Here is a 20,482-nt window from a genome sequence, read left to right on the forward strand (position 1 = left end):
CTTGCACTGGGACTGTGGAGTTCTAACCACTGGACCACCAGGGAAGTCCCTGCATTCACTTCTTAAATGAGTTTGTCTACCCCGTGACTTTAAATTCTGTCTGTATGTTTATCACTCTTGAATTTGTGTCTTCAGCCAAACATCTCATCTTAACTCTAGACTTGTGTCTAATAGGCATTGCAGACTTAACATGGTAGAACTACATCTTTCATTTTTCCTCCAAACATATTGTGTTATTCACCGTTTTCATAAAAAACATGATCATTCATTGTGGAGATAACAGTGTTGGAGTAATGCTTGACTACTTTTTCTCATCCAGTACACCAGCATTTCTGTTGGCTCTTTTTTCAAGATACACCCTTGGTTTGGCCCTTGGATTACCTCTCCTACCTCGTTTCCTGCCACTCTCCTTCTTGGGTATGGCACTTCATCTTTACCTGTTTACTGTTTCTGCCATATGCTAAGCACCATTCTGTCTCAAGCAGCATTCTTGCTTTTTTCTCTACCTGTTATATTCTCTTCCAGATACAGGCAGAGCTCACTTCTCCACTTAATTTAGGATTTAGCACAGATGTTATCTTTTTAGATAGGACTTTAATTCTGCTTTTAAGAATAGTCTCTTCCTCCCATCTGACATTCCATCTCCTTTTCATATTTAACTTTTTTCAGCGATCTTATCTCTACTTTACCTATTCATGTTGTTAATTTGTTCATTGTTTCTTTTCCCCACTGGATTGAAATCCATGAAGATAAGAGACTTTGTTCAGTGTTGTATCCTCAGTGCCTAGAAAAATGCTAATAATAAATGTTAGGCATTTCATAAATATTGTATTTCATGGACTCTAAGATGCTGTTGATATTTGGTTTTAAATTGAAGTGTAGATGATTTACATTCTTGTGATTCTGGTATACAGTAGAGTGATTCAGTTATACATAAAAATGTATTTTTTTCATATTCTATTCCATTATAGTTTATTACAGGATACTGAATATAATTCCCTGTGCTATACAACAGTACCTTCTTTATCTGTTTTATGTATAATAGTTTGTATCTGCTAATCCCAAGCTCCTAATCTATCCCTCCCTTACCCCCTTTCCCCTTTGTTAACTGTGTTTGTTCTCTGTGTCTGTAAGTCTGTTTCTGTTTTGTAAATAAGTTCACTTGTGTCATACATTAGAATCTACATATAAGTGATATCATATGGTATTTGTGTTTTTCTGTCTGACTTAGTACGAGAAGCTCTAGGTCCATCCACGTTGCTGCACATGTGAAGATGCCATTGATTTTAAGATGTATCAATAGTTTATAAACCAATAAGAAAGAAGAAATACTGTCACTTGTCAAATGCTGTTGGTTATAAGATACACCCTGATACCAGAGGTTAAAATAGAGAAAAAATATGTATATTAGAATCTATGAAAAAATTACTTGTTTGAATGAGTGAAGTAGGAAGGAGTCATCTCACATAACTTCAGAGTTTCTAACTTAATTAAAAAAATGATATCTATTATAAATACAGAATACAAGAGAAAGAACAAGGTTGATAGAGGAAAGGATTCCTCCTCACATTTGTGTAACTTGTGTGGCAGAAGCAAGAAGAATCTTGCAAGAAGGGGGAAGAAACCAGCTATCTAGTCTGAAACCTAGAGTCTATCCTTAAAGTCATCCACATTTTAAAACTCTTATTACTAGGTCACTTTTTCTCTGAGGGTAAACACATCTCCAGATTTCTCAATTACTGTATGATCCTTGAATTAATCCTCGAATTGCTTGTATTTTTTACTACTGTGTACATACTAGATGCTTCAGAACAGTTTGATTTGAAGAGAATCTTCACTTGATCCCTTCATTGAGATGGAGGTTTTCATTTCATCAACTTTTTTTCTGTGTTGTTGGATTGTCTCATTTGGAGATATTTAACATATTATCTGGGCTTCTCTGGTGGCTCAGACCTGAAGCATCCACCTGCAGTGTGGGCGATCTGAGTTTGATCCCTGGGTTGGGAAGATCCCCTGGAGGCGAGCATGGCAACCCACTCCAGTATTCTTGCCTGGAGAATCCCCATGGACAGAGGAGCCTGACAGGCTACAGTCCATGGGGTCGCAAAGAGACAGACACGACTGAGTGATTCAGCAGAGCAACACATCTGCAGGTGAACAGGTCTTGGTAGACCTGTGGCTGATGTCTCCCAGTGGTAGAAAGCAAACCAGGATTTGCGCTCTTTTAAAATGTAAGAACAGATGATAGTTTCTGCACTTTTTGTTTATAATTTTCATAAGGATTTGTTTACTAGGACTGCCACATTCTGAACGCCATAGCATTCCGTTGTCTGAGCTCTCCCTAAATCGCTCTTTTCTTCCTTTTTACCACTCCACTTTTGAACCTGAATAGATGAATATAGTAGACTTGATGACTAGTCTTTACGTATTTTATTAATATGCACCTAGTTTTATTAAGTGTGTACGGTTGAAAAGGGAATCTTTGTTCTAAGAAAGAACACAAAGACAAGGCAAGGTAGCAAAGGCAAGCCAGAGCTATGTATATATTTTTAAGTTCTATTTCTAAAAAGTTAGAAAGCAGATAAATGCCGGGCTGGATGAAGCACAAGCTGGAATCAAGATTGCTGGGAGAAATATCAATAACCTCACATATGCAGATGATACCACCATTATGGCAGAAAGTGAAGAGGAAGTGAAGAGCCTCTTGATGAAAGTTAAAGAGGAGAATGAAAAAGCTGGCTTAAAACTCAGCATTCAAAAAACTGAGATCATGGCATCTGGCCCCATCACTTCATGGCAAATAGATGGGGAAACAATGGAAATAGTGACAAACTTTATTTTCTTGGGCTCCAAAATCACTGTGGGTGGTGTCTGCAGCCATGAAATTAAAACACGCTTGCTCCTTGGAAGAAAAGCTTTGACCAACATAGACAGCATATTAAAAAGCAGAAACATTGCTTTGCCAACACAGGTCCCTCTAGTCAAAGCTATGGTTTTTCCAGGAGTCATTTATGGATGTGAGAGTTGGACCATAAGGAAGGTTGAGTGCTGAAGGATTGATGCTTTTGAACTGTGGTGTTAGAGAAGACTCTTGAGAATTCCTTGGACTGCAGGGAGATCAAACCATTCAATTCTAAAGGAAATCAGTCCTGAATATTCATTGGAAGGACAGTACTGAAGCTGAAGCTCCAATACTTTGGCCACCTGATGTGAAGAACTGACTTATTGAAAAAGACCCTGATGCTGGGAAAGATTGAAGGCAGGAGGAGAAGAGGACAACAGAGGATGAGATGGTTGGATGGCATCACCAACTCAATGGACATGAGTTTGAGCAAGCTTCGGGAGTTGGTGATGGATAGGGAGGCCTGGCATGTTGCAGTCCATGGAGTCACAAAGAGTCAGACATGACTGAGCAACTGAACTGAACTGATAAAACATACTGTTTATTCTTTTTTAAATATACAAGCAAGAAGTGAGGAGTCCAAATTTCTCATCTGATGTGTCTGTCTTTTTTTCGGCTGGGTCAGGTGTTAGTTGCACGTGGGATCTTTTGTTTGGCACATGGACTTTCTAGTTGCAGTGGGTGAGCTTCAGTAATTGTGGCACCAGGGCTTTCTAGTTGTGGTGCGTGGGCTCAGTAGTTGTGACACATGGGCTCAGTTGCTCTCCTGCATATGGGGGTCTTAGGTCCCAGACCAGGGATCAAACCCACGTCCCCCTACATTGCAAGGTGGATTCTTAACCCCTGGACCACCAGGAAAGTCCTGTAACTACTATCTTGAGTCAACAATGTTTTGCCATATTTGCTTTATTGATACGTAACATGCATATTTTTGCTGAATCATTTCAAAGTAAGTTTTAGACTTTACCTCTAAATATTGGGTTGGTCAAAAAGTTTTTATGGATATTTCTGTAAGATGTAGGAAGAACCTGAACGAACATTTTGGCCCACCTAATACTGAAGATTGCAGTGTTAGAATAATGCCCCTTCCCCCAAGGTGTCCACATCCTCATCCCCAGAATGATTGAATATATTCAGTTTCTTGGCAAAGTGGAGTTAAGACAGCAGATGGAATTAATGTTGTTAATAAGCTCACCTTAAAATATGGATATTATTCTGGATTATCCAGGTGGGCCCAGTGTAATCACAAAGGTTCTTAAAAATGGAAAATTTTAGGCAAAAGAAAGTCAGAATTATGGCAACATGAGGATTGGGCCCAACATTGATGGCTTTGAAGATGGGGAAGTGGCCATGAGCCAAGAAAAGCCAGGTGGTCAGCTAGAAAAGGCAAGAAAATAGATACTGCTCTAGAAATTCCAGGAGGAATGTAAGAAGCCTTGCTGATGACCTGAATTTGGTCCAGTGAGGCCCATTTTAGACTTTTGACTTCCAGACTATAGGATAATAAATTTGTACTGTTCAGGGACTTCCTGGGGATCCAGTAATTGAGAATCTGCCTTGCTGTGCAGGGGACGCAGGTTCCATCCCTGGTCTGGTAACTAAGATCCCACGTGTCACGGAGCAGCTGAGCCCATGCACCACAACTACCGAGCCTGCATGCTGTAACTAGAGAGTCTGTACACCATAATGAAGGATCTGGCATGAGACAGCGAAGATCCCGTGTACTGCAACTAAGACCCAACACAGCCAGACAAGTAAATAAATATTAAAAAAAAATAAACTTGTACTGTTTAAGTCACTTAGTTTGTGGTAATTTACTGTAACAGCCATAGAAAACATATTAATATAGTTGCTTCTCCAAACAAGGACAATTTTCTGTTCAACCATAGTACCATTATCACACCTAACAAGATTAATAATAATTCCCTAATACTATCTAAAGCCCAGTCTACTTGGAGTTTCCCCAGTTGTTCCTCAGAATATCTTTTGTAGATTTTCTTTTTAAACCAAGCTCTAATCAAATATAATACCTTGTATTTGGTATGTCTTTTCTGCTGCTGCTGCTAAGTCGCTTCAGTTGTGTCCGACTCTATGCGACCCCATAGATGGCAGCCCACCAGGCTCTCCTGCCCCTAGGATTCTCCAGGCAAGAACACTGGAGTGGGTTGCCATTTCCTTCTACAATGCATGAAAGTAAAAAGTGAAAGGGAACTTGCTCAGTCGTGTCCAACTCTTCGTGACCCCATGGACTGCAGCCCACCAGGCTCCTCCGTCCATGGGATTTTCCAGGCAAGAGTGCTGGAGTGGGGTGCCATTGCCTTCTCGTGTCTCTTAATCTAGAATGGTTTGCAGCCCTCTCCTCCACCACATTTTTAATGTCAGCTTTTGAAGAAACCAGACTAGCTGATTTGCAACATGTTCTACATTGTAGATTTGTCAGATCGTTTCTGTATGGTATCATGTAGCTTGTTCTCTGATTCTCTGTATGTCCTGTAAACTGGACTTCAATGTAAAGTTTATATGTTTTTGGAAAAATACTTCATGGGAGATGCTGTGTCTTCATACTGCATCACATTAAGAGGCACATAATACCTGATTCACTGTTTACACTGCCAATTTAGATGCATGGGTTAAGGTGACAGCAGGATCTCTCTGTTGGTAAAGCTGTGTTTTTCTCTTTGCAGTTAGTAGTCTTTGGTCTTGTTTTGTTTATTGTAAGCTGGGAAGCCTTTCTGCTCTGAGCCTAGTTATTATGAAAATAAATTTAAAATTTTCAGACCATCATTTTTGACTCCGGAATATGGCATACCATGTTACTAAAACTGTTTGCACTTCCATTACAAAACACCACCTAGTGATGCTGGGTAGAATAAACTTTTTTTTTTTTTTTTTAAACACGTAACCTGAACTGAAAGAAGTAAGGAAAATTCTCAGGGACCCCAAAAATAAAAGGGAACTAAAAATGAGCAGTGTGCATGTGACTTAATGCTGTGGCAATTCTGGGGGGCTTTTCTAGTTTCAGTAACCAAAAGACTTGCTTTTTTTTTTTGCAGCCGCGCTGTGCGGCATGCAGAATCTTAGTTCCCCAACCAGGGATTGAGCCCAGGCCCCCTACAGTGGAAGCGTGGAGTCCGAACCACTGGACCACTAGGGAAGTCCCTAAAAGACTTGATTTTAATGCTCACGAGGAGTTCAAGAGACAACATTTTAGGCCTGTACGGAACAGAAATAGAGGTGAGAATCCCCTATGAAAGCCAGGATCCTTAAAGGCACATGTTCAGGGAAGGGAGGTGACCATAACAAATTCCATCCCCTAGTTCAAGGAAACAAAAATTTTCTATCTCAACCTAGGCTTTGACTAGAGGTGGGTGGAAATCTCCCCTGAAAATTTAAGTATGAACCAAACTCATATGAGTTTAAATTATTTTTGTCTGAGATCGCTAAGCTGAGAAATAAGTACAAAAAATTATTCAAAACACTTTATATATCCTTGCAGTAGCTGGCAGAAGCACATGAAAACGGCTCTAGAGGAACAGGTCCACAATCCAAACCATACAGGATTCTTACAGATAAAGTCCTAGTGAAGACAGGCTGCTCTTAAAAAATAACAAAAAGCACAAGGAAACAATTCATTTACTATGAACAAAAGTCACAGATACAACAGGCAGCAGCAGGAACTGAAAACATCAGATAATAGAGCCATTGACTATATAAAATAAATGTATTTAAACTATTAAATACAGAGATTTGAGAAGAAAAAATACTTTGGAAGAGACAGATTTGGAAAAAAAGAACTAACTAGAATATCTTAAGAAGTGAAGATAGTGGTCTTCTATTCAGCAGGTAGTTATATTATCTAGTACATATTATGGGCCAGGCACTGAATAAAATAGAAAGAAAAAACTATTCCATGGAGCTTATATTTTAGTGGATGGGAAACAGACCAAAATATATAAGCCTAATATGCCAGGTAGTCATAATTACCAAGAAGAAGAATAAAACTTTTTAAGGGGTTACAGAATAATGACGAAAGGTGATAATTGTTTTTGTTGTTGTTTTCCCTAGTAGATGTATTAGGGAAAATCTTTCTGAGATATGAAGCAAATAAGGGAGCAAGCCACATGGCTAACAGGAGAGAACAGGGAGACTAAACAGACTGGAAAGGGAGCAGCGGGAGGGTATTGGAAGATGTAAAGTCAAAAGATAGTGGGCCAAATTATGTAGGGCCTTAGAGACTATGATAAAGACTTGCAGTGCTCTTCTGGTTACTATTGCTGTATATATAACAAATCAGTTACCCTAAACTTAGTAACCTAAGACAGCTGTTTTTTGTGCTTTTGGATTTTGTGGGTCAGGAATTCATTCAAATTTGGCCCAGCCCTGATGGTTTGTTTCTGCTTTACAGTGTCTGGGGCTGCAGCTGGAAAGCTGCAGAAGTGGGGAAGAGGTATTAGTTGGGGTCTGGAATCATCTGAAGGCTCATTGACTTACATGTCTGGTGCCTGGGCTAAGATGACTTGAAGAGTAGACCTGCCAACTGAAGTGTCTACATGTGACCTCTCCCTGAGGCTTTGCTTCTTCACACCATGACAGCCTCTGGGAAGGTGTACTTCTCAGAAAGCAGTTCAGGTTTCCAGACTTCAGTGTTCCAGAGAATAAGACAAAACCTGCATTGCTTTTTGACCCAGTGGCAGAAGTCACTCAGCATCACTTTTGCTATATTCTACAGATTGAAACAGTCATGAACCCACCTAGATTCAAAAGAAGGGAACATAGATCCCCATCACCACCACCTCTTGATGTGAGGACTTTGAAAGAATTTGGGGAGACAGTGTTTGTAAACCACCACAGATGCCATTAAAGCATTTTGAGCCAAGATATGATACCACTTAAATTTTAGAGCGAGCCCTCTGATTTCTCTATGGAACATAGACTGAGAAGGGCAGAAGCAGAGTTTAAAAAATTGCAATAGTCTGAGCAGGAGATGACAATAGCTTGGACTACCCACTCCAGTACTCTTGCCTGGAAAATCCCATAGACGGAGGAGCCCGGTAGGCTGCCGTCTATAGGGTCGCACAGAGTCGGACACGACTGAAGTGACTTAGCAGCAGCAGCAGAATAATAACATGAAAGTGGTGATAAGGGGTTGAATTTGAAATATATCTAAAAAGGAGTGCTGACAGAATCTACAGAAGGAAGGCATGTAGGGTGTGAGAGGAATGAAGAATGACTGCATGGAGTTTGATGTGAGCAGTTGGTTAAATGGTGGTGTCCTTTACTGAGGAGGAAAGCACTAGGGGAAGAGAAAGTTTTTATCCCAGGAGTTCATGAATTCAGTTTTGGACATAAGTTCATAAAATGCCTGTTAGACACCCAAATGAAGATATCATTTAGACAGTTGAATATATATAAAAAAATTTTTAGAGGAGGGATAAGGTCTAGGAATATAAATTTGAGAATTAGCATATGGATGCTTTTTTAAGCTATAGGAATATATGAGATTATGTGGAATATATAAGATTATGTAGGGTAGGGAGTGAGTGCAGATAGAGAAAAGGTACACAATTGAACCCAAGCGCATGCATACAGTTAGAATTAGGAGTATGAGTAGATACTAGTCAAGGAGAGTAAGAATAAATGATCATGAAGACAAACAGATGTGGAATTCCCGGCCAATCTAGTGGTTAGAATTCCAGGCTTTGACTGCTGTGGCATGAGTTCAGTCCCTGATTGGGGAACTGAGATCCCTCAAGGCCGAAAAAGAAAAAGACATATAGATGGCAACAGGTATGTGAAAAGGTGTTCAGCATCACTAACCATCAGGGAAATAACAAAACCACAGTGAGATATTATCTCATACTTGTTATAATGGCTGTTATCAAAAAGACAAGAAGTTAGTATTGGTGAGGATGGGAAATGGGAATCCTGTGTACTGTTGGTGGTAAATTGGTGCAGTCATTTTGAAAAACAGTATGGAGGTTCCTAAAAAAAAAAAAAAATTGAAACTAGAGCTACCATATCATCCAGCAGTTCCACTTCTGGGTATTTATCTAAAGGAAACAAAAATACTAACTTGAAAAGATAATGCACCCTCATGTTTTTTGCAGTATTATTTGCAATAGTGAAGACATGGAAGCAACCTGAGTGTCCCATCAGTGGATGAATAGGTAAACAAAATGCTGTGTGTGTGTACATGCACACACACAAAATGGAATTATTAGCCGTGAAAAGAAATCTTGCCATTTGTGACAACATGGATGGACCTTGCGGGCATTATGCTCAGTGAAGTAAGTCAGAGAGAAAAAGATAAATGCTGTATAATCTCACTGATATGTTGAATCTAAACAAAACAAAAACACCAACTCTTGGGTGCAGAGGACAGATTGGTGGTTGCCCCGTGGGGTGGGAGGAGTGAGACAAAAAATGAGGGGAGGGGATCAAAAGCTACAAACTTCCAATTATAAAATACGTCATGGAGATGTGACATATAGCATGGTGACTGTAGTTAATAATACTTTTTCTAAAAATTGAAGTATAATTGATTCATAACGCTGTTTCAGATGTAATGCAGAGTAATTCAGATTATTTTCCATTATAGTTTATTATATGATATTGAATATAATTCCTGTACTACACAGTAAATCCTTGTTGCTTACCTACTTTGTGTATAACAGAACTATGTATATAGTTTTCAGACAAAATAAGCTTTGAGGCTATAATTAGAAGAAATTTTAAGAAACATTGTATTTACTTACTTCACTTCACTGGATCTTTGTTGCTACAGGAGGGCTTTCTCTAGTCGCTGTGAGCTTGGGCTGCCAGATAGTTGCAATGTGAGGGCTTCTCACTGCGGTGACTTCTCTTGTTGTGGAGCACAGGCTCTAGAGTGCCTGGGTGCATTAGTTGTGGTGTGTGGGCTCAGTATTTGCAGCTTGCAGGCTCCAGAGCTGGGACTCGGTAGTTGTGGCATACAGGATTAGTTGCCCCAAGGCATGTGGAGTATCCCTAGACCAGGGATCGAACCCATGTCCCCTGCATTGGCAGATGGATTCTTTACCGCTGAATGACCAGGGAAGTCATCCTGGAAGTCCTAGTGGAACTTTTATGATACAAATAAATATAAATTGTAAAAGAGAAGATTGATAAAGGAAATTTTAAAAGACTGAAAAAGTCTTTATTTCATCTTTGTTTTTAAAAGAACTTTTTGCAGGTATGGTGTTTTAGATTGTCAGATACTTTCTCTTTCAGTATTTTAAAGATGTTGCTGTGTTCTCTTTTGCATTGTTTCCATCAAGAAATCTGATGTTATCCTTGTCTTTACACGTAAACATATCTTTTCCTTCTCTCACTTTGGCTGCTTTCAAGATTTTGTAGTAGTTCTTTTTGTTTTTTTTTGGGGGGGGGTGCTACACTGGGTCTTCGTTTCTGTGCGCAGGCTTCTCGTTGTTGTGGCTTCTCGTATTGCAGCGCGTAGACGCTAAATGTGCAGGTTTTAGTCATAGCCATGCAGGGGTTTAGTTGCCCCAAGGTATGTGGAATCTTCTCAGAACAGGAATTGAACCTGTGTCCTCTGCATTGGCAAATTCTTAACCACTGGACCACCGGGGAAGTCTGTTTATAGTAGTTTTGAGCAATTTGATTATGCTGTCCCTTGGTGTGGGCTTTTTTCCCCCCATGTTTCTCATGCTTGGGGTTTGTTGAGATTCTTGGATTTGTAGACCTAGAGTTTTCATCATTTATTCATTTGGCCATTATTTCTTCATATTTTTTTTTCTGTGCGCTTCATCTCTCTCCAGTCTTTGAGAGACTCCAGTTAAATCTGTATACTTGGCTGCTTCAAGTTGTCCTCTAGTCCCCTGAGACTTTTATTTTTTTAATTTTTTCTCTTTGTTTAATTTTGGATAATTTTTATTGCCATATCTTCTGGTTCAGTAGTCTTTTTTTTTCCTTTAATAATCGAATCTGCTCTTGTTATCATCCCTTGTGTTTTTAAACATCTTTATTGAGATATATTTCACATACCATAAGATTCACCCATTTATATACAGTTCAATGGTTTTAGTATAGTCAGAGTTGTGCAAATGTTACCACAATCTAAAATTAGAACATTTTCATCACTCCAAACAGAACACACCTACCCCTTAGCAGTCATTCTCTATTTTGCCCCTCTCCTCAGCTCTAGGCAACCACTGGCTACTTTGTTTCCATAGATTTGCCTTTTCATGTAAAGGGAATCATACAATATAGGGCCTTTTGTGACTGGCATCCTTTACTTCAGTTCAGTTCAGTTCAGTTGCTCTAGGATAGTGTTTTCAGGGTTCATCTATGTTGTAACATGTATCAGCACTTCATTCCTTTTTATGGCTATTATACAGTGTTTATACAATGACTGTGTATCATTGTATGAATATACCACATTTTGTTTATCTGTTCATCAGTTAATGGACGTTTGGGTTGTTTCCACTTTTCAGCTATTATGAATAATGCTGCTATGAGCACTCATGTACAGATCTTTGTGTAGAGATAATGTTTTTTGGTTCTCCTAGCAGTGGAATTGCTGTGTTATATGGTAACTCTATGTTTAACTGTGTGAGGAACTGCCAAGCAATTTCCAAAGTGACTGTATCATTTTACATTCCTACCAGCAGTGTGTGAAGATTCTACTTTCTCTACGTGCCCAGTACTTCACCTGTCTTTTTTATGATAGCCATCTTTCAGCAGCTCTTAACTTCTGTGGTACTTTGTCCTTTTTGAAATGTAGCTGTCTTTGTCTCACTGTACCCTTACACCCTCATCTCCATCTCTTCAACTCAAGAGTCTGCCTGGCTCTCCTCGTTTCCCATCCCTGCATCGTGTCCTAGAAATGCTCCTGTGGCAGTGAACAAGTGAGTTACAGAGCTTATTGCATTTGTGTCCTGTCCCTCTGGGATCACTGTCCTTGGTAGCCTCATGTCCAGTGTCTTGAAGACTTTGTTTCAGGTGTTTTGTCTAGAGGTTTTTTGTTTCAGATGAGCGGTCATATCTGGCCTGTGTTACACCATCTTGACTAGAAGCGGAAATCACAGCATTGGTTTTAACATCAACAAATTGGTGCCTAAATGCTGAACTGGAGAGAGCATTACTAAATCAAGTATTTTTTGCTATGGAATTCTACACAGCAGTTAAAACAAATTAACTAGAGCTTCATATATTTACTTGGATAAATTTTAAATATTAAAAATTAAGCATTAAAAAAGCAAATGAAAAAGGATACATATAAGAACTACTTTTAAAATTACACAAACTAAGGAATTCCCTGGTGGTCCAGTGGTTAGGACCCCACCCTTCCACTTAAGGGGACCTGGATTTGAGTCCTCGTCAGGGAACTAAGATCCTAAACAAATAAAATATACAAACTATACTATATATTCTCCCTGGTGGCTCAGAGGGTAAAGCGTCTGCCTACAATGCGGGAGACTTGGGTTTGATCCCTGGGTCAGGAAGATCCCCAGGAGAAGGAAATGGCAACCCACTGCAGTACTCTTGCCTGGAAAATCCCATGGACTGAGAAGCCTGGTAAGCTACAGTCCATGGGGTCGCAAAGAGTCGGACACGACTGAGCTACTTCACTTTCACTTTCTTTCATATATGTACTAGAATGATAACAAATCCACTATAATGCCTTTCTCTGAGGAGGGAAGAAGGGAGGGTAGAATGGTTTGGTGGGAAAGTTACACAGGGTGCTTCAACTGTATCTGTAATGTTTGTATGCATGCCAAGTCACTGCAGTCATGTCTGACTCTTCATGACCCCATGGACTGTAGTCTGCCAGCCTCCTCTGTCCATGGGATTCTCTAGGCAAGAATACTGGAGCGGGTTGCCATTTCCTCCTCCATATCCCTTCTCCAGGGGATCTTCCCGACCCAGGAATTGAACCAGGGTCTCCTGCATTGCAGGTGGATTCTTTACCAACTGAGCTTTCAGGGAAGCCCAATCTATAATGTTTAGTTCACTAAAAAAAAAACTTTAATGTGATTAAATGAGGAAATACATATACAGGGCCTTATATATTGCCTACTAAATAGCAATCGACTCAGTAGATATTAATTCGTTTTGCTCACCTCTAACCCTCCTTCCTCTTCCATTTCAAGCTCTTCTAAAAGTCTTCACTGCAGACCTGTATTTTGATTTGGGGGTAACAGTGAGTTGAAAACCTGACAAGCATGACTCTAAAGCTGTGTCACCATCTGGCCATTATTTTTTACAACAGTTAGCAATGAATTTAAAGCTGGACATTCTTCTGCTGTAATTGTTGGACACAGGTACTCTTTCATTTGTTGACGTGTCATGCTTTCCTAGTTTTCCCTTAGCTCTCTTAGTTTCCTCTGACCAACCAATCCTTAAATGTAGGTATTGCCCAAGCTCTACCCTTGGCTCTTCCTCCGACTGTATATTCAGTTTCATTCATCCCCATACATTATTTCAGTTATAATGAAATAATAATGAAAGAATTTCTTCTTTACCTGTTCAAATATTTATCTCCAGCTCTGGCCTGAACTCTGGTGCTCTTGTTTGTGTACCATATATTCACTTGTTTATTGGGTATCTCCACCTTGATTTCATTTCAGCATTTCTGACAGAGCTGTCTATCCAGTTGGATATTTTCAGTTTAGGTAACAGAAAATCCAGTTCATACTGGCTTAAACATGAAAGGAATTTGTTGGTCTGTTTAATAGGACTAGCTTCAGAGTAGTTTGATTTGGTGGCACAGCTATGTGATTAGCTCTCCTCTCAATGTTCTTCAGTGCACAGCATCTGCTTTATCTGCAGACTGCCTTCCCTCATGACCAAGAGGGCTGCCAATAGCAACATGCCAGCACTACCTGTTTTCTCATTTGGGGCTTCCCTGGTGGCTCAGAAGGTAGAGAATCCGCCTGCAATGCAGGAGACCCAGGTTCAGTCCCTGTGTTGGGAACATCCCTTATACAAGAGAATGGCTAAATTTTCTCATTGAGAGGAAGGTAATAGAATTGATAGGACTTAGTGACTTAGATTTAAGAGTCTGGGAAAGTTAAGGATGATTTCCAGGCTTCTAGTTTTTGCCTCTGGATGAATTGAATTCAGTATGAGGAAGAAAAAGCAGGATATAGCAAAGGCAGAGATAATGAGTTCTTGTAACATCTGAGTACTTTAGTTACATACACATCTGTCTCCTGTCAGAATGAAATTGTTAAAGACAGTAACCTGGTCTTTTTTTCACCTTTACTTCTAGTACCTAACCCAGAACTTGGCACATTGTATATATTTAATGTCTGTGGGGGATGGATGGGTTGGATACATGTGCAAATGCATGAATCCACAACACTGCTTCTTAAGATTATTTTGCTCTGAGCAGGGAGATGTACTGTATAATAGATTTTTTTTTGGCAGGGTGGGGAGGAATAGCTGTAAAATATATAATAGATTTTTTTTTTAGGATTTTTTTAGTGTGGATGATTTTTTTTCAGTTTTACTTATTTATATTTGACTGTGCCAGGTCTTTGTTGCTGTGTGGGCTTTTCTCTAGTTGTGGAGAGCAGGGGCTACACTCTAGTTGCAGTGCCCATGGCATGTGGGATCTTCCCAGACCAGGGATCAAACCCATGTCTCCTACATTGGCAGGCAGATTCTTTACCATTGAGCCACCAGGGAAGCCCTGTAATAGATTTTTGAAGTGAGCTAGACATGCTTTGGAATTCTAGATTCACTGTCTAAAGCTTTCCAGTCTTAGGATACTTGATTTGACACTTTTTCCACCTCTAAAGTAGAGATAATACCACTTAGTAACTTGTGAAGAGATTTAAATAAGGAAGCATGATAAAGTGTCTAGTAACACGTTTGGCTTTTAAGTAGGTACTTAAGAAATATGGTTATTATTTGAAACCTGGAAAAAGCAGAAAAGTTTGATTAGGTGTTAAAAGACAACATACAACATTCATTTTACAGAATTTTTGTTTTTCTTTTTGGAGAGGAATTTGTGTGTGACCAGCTTAACATTGGAGCAGGAAATGGCAACCCACTCCATTATTCATGCCTGGAGAAGCCCATGGACAAAGGAGCCTGGTGGGCCACAGTCCATGGGGTTGCAAAGAGTGGAACACAACTGAAGCAACTTAGCACTAACTCAGCTCACACTGAATATTATTTTTACAGCTTTATTGGCGTATAAGTGTATGATTCAGCAGTTCTTCTTTAAAATAAATATACAGAGTTCTGTGGCTATAACTACAATCTAGCTTTAGAACATTTTCATCACCCTGAAAATACCACTCATGGCCTTTTTTCATCTGTTTTTACTAAATTGGATTTTTTCCCTTGTTGTGGCAAGCTATACATAACATAAAATTTACTGTTTTAACCTTTTTTGTTTTTATTTTTTTAATATTTATTTTTTATCTGATTTATTTATTTGACTACACCAGGTGTTAGTAGTAGCATGTGGGATCTAGTTCCCTGACCAGGGATCAGACCTGAGCCCCCTGCTTTGCAAGCACAAAGTCTTAGCCTCTGGACCTCAGGGAAGTCCCTAGTTTAACCATTTTTAAATGTTGAATTCAGTTTTTATTACTTTCACAGTGTTGTGCAGCTGTCACTACTATTCATTTAAGAACTTTTTCTTCATCCCAGAGACAATGTTCCCATTAAATAGTAACTCCTCACTACCTTCTCTCCACCCCAAGTCACTGATACCCTCTATTCTGCTTTGTCTCCTTGAATATGCCTTGCTGAGTCACTTCAGTCATGTCTGACTCTTCTTGACCCTATGGGCTGTGGCCCACCAGGTTCCTCTTATCCATGGGATTCTCCAGGCAAGAATACTAGAGTGGGTTGCCATGCCCTCCTCCAGGGGGAATATGCCTTAGGTAACTCATATAAGTGGAACTGTAAAATACTTATATCCTTCTCTATCTGGCTGACTTCATTTAATCTGGTTGTTTTAAAGAGTCATCCATATCTCATTGTATTTTGAGGCAGGCATGGCTGTGAGTACATACAATTGGGTCAGTAAAGTCAAGAGTGGGCAAGGAAAATTTAATCAGAGTTGTCAAGCCATCTGTTGGGAAAGATTGCTTACCTCAGACATTCAAATATCTGGTTCTGGTTTCTCACAACTTGCAGTGTACCCATTTATGTCATTATAATAAAGGGGGAAGTTATTTGAACTGACTTAGTTATTTGTATAACCATCAGTTGAAGAAGCCAAGCTAATGATGGCATCCCAATTTCCAGCCAGCACCAGGTGGTTGAATTTTATCATTTTGTCATTCCCTCAGTGCGCATAAATATAATTTATCTCAAAACAGTCTACTGTATTAACACACATTCATATATTTTGCTGTGTACTTTACTGAAGTACTTTTTTCACCTAGGTGTATAATTAGTTGATTTTTTACCTTTTGCAATTCCTCATGGTATTCTCAATCATACTCTCACTATGAGGTGTTGATCAAGTTACCCAAGACATTGTTACTGTGGAATTAGGGCTTAACTTTTTGATGTTCATTTAACTTTCCAGTCAGTCCATCTGGGGGTGTTTTTCTGAAGAGGTAAACCACTTCAGAAATAACACATGTCAAAATAAATCTTTGGGGAACCTGCAGCTAATGAGTGTTTCTATGTGTTATAATATGTTTCATATCGGAAGCTGTTTAAAGAGAATTAAGAGGATACGGAGAAATTGGAGCCCTTATACTCTGCTGGTGGTAATGTAAAATGGTGCAGCCACTTCGGAAAAACAGCCTAACAATTCTTCAAAATGTTAAAAAGAGAGTTACCATCAGTTCAGTTCAGTTGCTCAGTCGTGTCCGACTCTTTGCGACCCCATGAATCGCAGCACGCCAGGCCTCCCTGTCCATCACCAACTCCCAGAGTTCACTCAGACTCACGTCCATCGAGTCAGTGATGCCATCCAGCCATCTCATCCTCTGTCGTCCCCTTCTCCTCCTGCCCCCAATCCCTCCCAGCATCAGAGTCTTTTCCAATGAGTCAACTCTTTGCATGAGGTGGCCAAAGTACTGGAGTTTCAGCTTTAGCATCATTCCTTCCAAAGAAATCCCAGGGCTGATCTCCTTCAGAATGGACTGGTTGGATCTCCTTGCAGTCCAAGGGACTCTCAAGAGTTTTCTCCAACATCACAGTTCAAAAGCATCAATTCTTCGGCGCTCAGCCTTCTTCACAGTCCAGCTCTCACATCCATACATGACCACTGGAAAAACCATAGCCTTGACTAGACGGACCTTTGTTGGCAAAGTAATGTCTCTGCTTTTGAATATGCCATCTAGGTTGGTCATAACCTTCCTTCCAAGGAGTAAGCGTCTTTTAATTTCATGGCTGCAGTCACCATCTGCAGTGATTTTGGAGCCCCCAAAAATAAAGTCTGACACTGTTTCCACTGTTTCCCCATCTATTTCCCATGAAGTGATGGGACCAGATGCCATGATCTTCGTTTTCTGAATGTTGAGCTTTAAGCCAACTTTTTCACTCTCCACTTTCACTTTCATCAAGAGGCTTTTGAGTTCCTCTTCACTTTCTGCCATAAGGGTGGTGTCATCTGCATATCTGAGGTTATTGATATTTCTCCCGGCAATCTTGATTCCAGCTTGTGTTTCTTGCAGTCCAGCGTTTCTCATGATGTACTCTGCATATAAGTTAAATACCATAGGACCCAGCAATTCTACTTGTTGGTATATATTCAAGAGAAATGAAGACATGTCCGTACAGAAACGTGTGTACAGTATTCATAATAGTAAAAAGTAGGGGACTTCCTAGTGAGCCAGTGGTTAAGACTCCGTGCTTCTACCTCGGGGGGCATGAGTTCTATCTCTCGTCAGGGAATTAGGATCCTGCATGCCACACAGCGCAGCCAATAAAATTAAAACGGGGGGGAAAGACCCAAATGTCTATCAATTGATAAATGAATAAACAAAATATATATCCATACAATAGAATATCATTAGACCATAAAAAACATGAAGCAATGATATATGCTACATGAATGAATCTGAAAAACATAATGGTAAGTGAAAGAAGCCAATCAGACTACATATTGTATGATTCCACTTATATGAAAGTCCAAAATAGGCAAGTTTAGAGATAAATTCTATGAGTGAGGTATAAAGGTAAAGGGGGGAGAGAATGACTTGCTAATGGGTATGGGGTTTTTTTTAAGGAGGAGATAATGAAAATATTCTAAAATTGATTGTGGTGATCATTGCACAACTCTGTGGGTATACCAAAAGCCACTTAATTATACACTTTAAATAGATGAACTGTATGAAATGTGAATTATATCTCAACAAGGCTGTTCTTTGAAAAAGAGAGTTAAGAAACATGACTTGAAAATTCAGAGGTCTGAGTTCTGACTTCTCTCTATTCTCCAAAAGTTCTGTCTCCTTTTGTTGGAAATTCTTTTGTTGGTTACTCTTTTTCCTCATTATAATTAGAAGAGTTATATTTTACTCTGCACTACAGGAAGGAAGATGCCACAAGCACACACATACTTTTCTTTGTAAGAGCACCAATTAACATTGGTAATCTGCTCTGTCCTACTATTTGAGTCTGTGAATTATCAAGCTGAATCTTGTATCTTATGTGTGAAAGTTATATCCTGAGGGTATAGAAATTAAATTTTACTGAACGCTTTTCTGAGTACCCACTTTTACAGATGAAAATTGAGATTTGGGGAGGTAAAGTAACTTTTAAGTACTTGACCTGTAAAAGTAAACAGCAGTTTGAACATGTGTTTTGATGCATCAGAGATTTCTTTCCAGTGTCACATTGCTGTTTCCTACCAGGAAGGTAACCCTGGATTTGCAAGTGTTGGAGAAATTTTGTAGCTAGATTTTGTTAGTGTAACAAATCAAAATGAGAAGGAAAAATGATAAGTAGCTTGCCTGTAATAATTTTGCTGTGAGAGTGAAGAACGTAGTGCCTTCTATCTTCTATGTGCCTGAGTTCTTTGCTGAACAAAGTATCCTAAGATACTGAATCTGTAGAGACTTGAGGGCCCCTCTGACCCTTGCTGTATCCAGACAACTGAGGGTTCCTGTTAGATGCCCTTTGTCTAATTAATCTTTCTCATATTTCTCCATCAAGTAAGATAGGCCAGTTAAAGATATGCATGGGTGACCTGAGGAACCTCCCGTTCATAAAAGAGTCTTTTCCAGGAGAAGAATTTGGCAGGAGAGTTAAAACCAAAGCATCTGACTTTGAGCATGCATACACAAAAGACCAGTCACAAAAGGATGTTTACTTTTTTGAGAGATGTAGGCTCTTAATGGATTATCTCAGTGAGTATGGTCTTTGGTATCAGACATCTGTACAGTAAGAACCTCGATTACTGGAAGGCATTTGAAGGTTTACTTTCACTGCTGAGGTTGAGATGATACCTCCTTTAATACAGATCATCTAGGAAGCTATAGGGTTAGAACGTTAGCTCAGTTAACTTTGACCTTCCATTTATATGCCTGTGATTCTTCTTTCCTTGTGGACTATTTAAGGGACTTTATTCTGATTGCACTCGAATGTTTCTTTCCATAGGATGGATAGAATGACAGAGGATGCTCTTCGCCTGAATCTGTTGAAGCGGAGCTTGGATCCAGCTGATGAGCGAGATGATGTCCTGGCTAAACGACTCAAAATGGAGGGGCATGAGGCCATGGAACGTCTGAAAATGTTGGCACTGCTCAAACGAAAGGATTTGGCAAATCTTGAGGTGCCACATGAGTTACCCACTAAACAAGATGGCAGTGGAGTCAAGGGCTATGAAGAGAAGCTTAATGGGAATCTCAGGCCTCATGGAGACAGCAGGACTGCTGGAAGGCCAGGCAAAGAAAACATCAATGATGAACCCGTAGATATGAGTGCCAGACGGAGGTATGGCTTGATTCAACTGCCTCCATAGTTAAGGTCTTCTCATAAACTAAGCCTATGAAAAAGGAATGGATTCCAATGAGAGGAAGGGGTTTTTCTTCCTAAAGCTTCTTGAATGAAGGTGTATCTGTGCCATCTGGCTTGACCAGGAATTCCACTTGTTTCCAAATGAAAATAAGTGCCTCTAAAAATTATTATCCTTAAGATAAAGTAGCCGTTTCTGGATCAAGGAGGCAGTAAGAGTTGGTACCCCAACTAGAAGTGAGTTAATATACTTACGCTCTAATTTTAGACTGTTGTAGGAGGCAAAAACAGTCATTTCTTCAGATCATCCCAGGAGTTTTGGGATCTGTTTATTATGGATACCCAACTTTTATTACCTCAAAGAGTATGGGCCTCTCTTTTCTTGTGTGTTCTATCTTCTTCATGTGCTAATCATCTGCATTTTTTACTTCATTTGTGCCACATTCCCCACACCCCAAACATGCATACACATTCACTTATACAAGTACACTCATGCTTGTGCTTGCTCTCACATACACATAGCAAGAAAGAAAAAACAAGGAATGGTTACAATCTTAGGTTTCTTTCTCTACCTTTTCATGGTAACTTTTAGTATTGTCCCAGAGTTATTTTTTTTTAATCACACCCAATAGGGGAACAATATTCTTGGTAATAGCATTAAAAACC

The 20,482-nt window shown here is 39.6% G+C and overlaps 1 protein-coding gene across 5 annotated transcripts in view; it reads left to right on the forward strand.

Moving 5' to 3' along the window:
* Positions 1–20,482, forward strand: part of GATAD2B (GATA zinc finger domain containing 2B) — an 83,739-nt gene that overhangs the window by 48,383 nt on the left and 14,874 nt on the right. For 4 of the 5 annotated variants that reach the window (XM_061405207.1, XM_061405215.1, XM_061405223.1 and 1 more), the window contains one exon: positions 19,460–19,795. In XM_061405207.1, coding sequence (XP_061261191.1) covers positions 19,460–19,795 — 336 coding nt within the window. Of the gene's footprint in view, positions 1–9,009; positions 9,190–19,459; positions 19,796–20,482 lie in introns of those variants that run through there. The other variant, XM_061405242.1, reaches the window with a different exon arrangement.

The sequence above is a fragment of the Bos javanicus genome, chromosome 3 (genome assembly GCF_032452875.1).
Source record: "Bos javanicus breed banteng chromosome 3, ARS-OSU_banteng_1.0, whole genome shotgun sequence".
Lineage (NCBI taxonomy): Eukaryota > Metazoa > Chordata > Mammalia > Artiodactyla > Bovidae > Bos > Bos javanicus.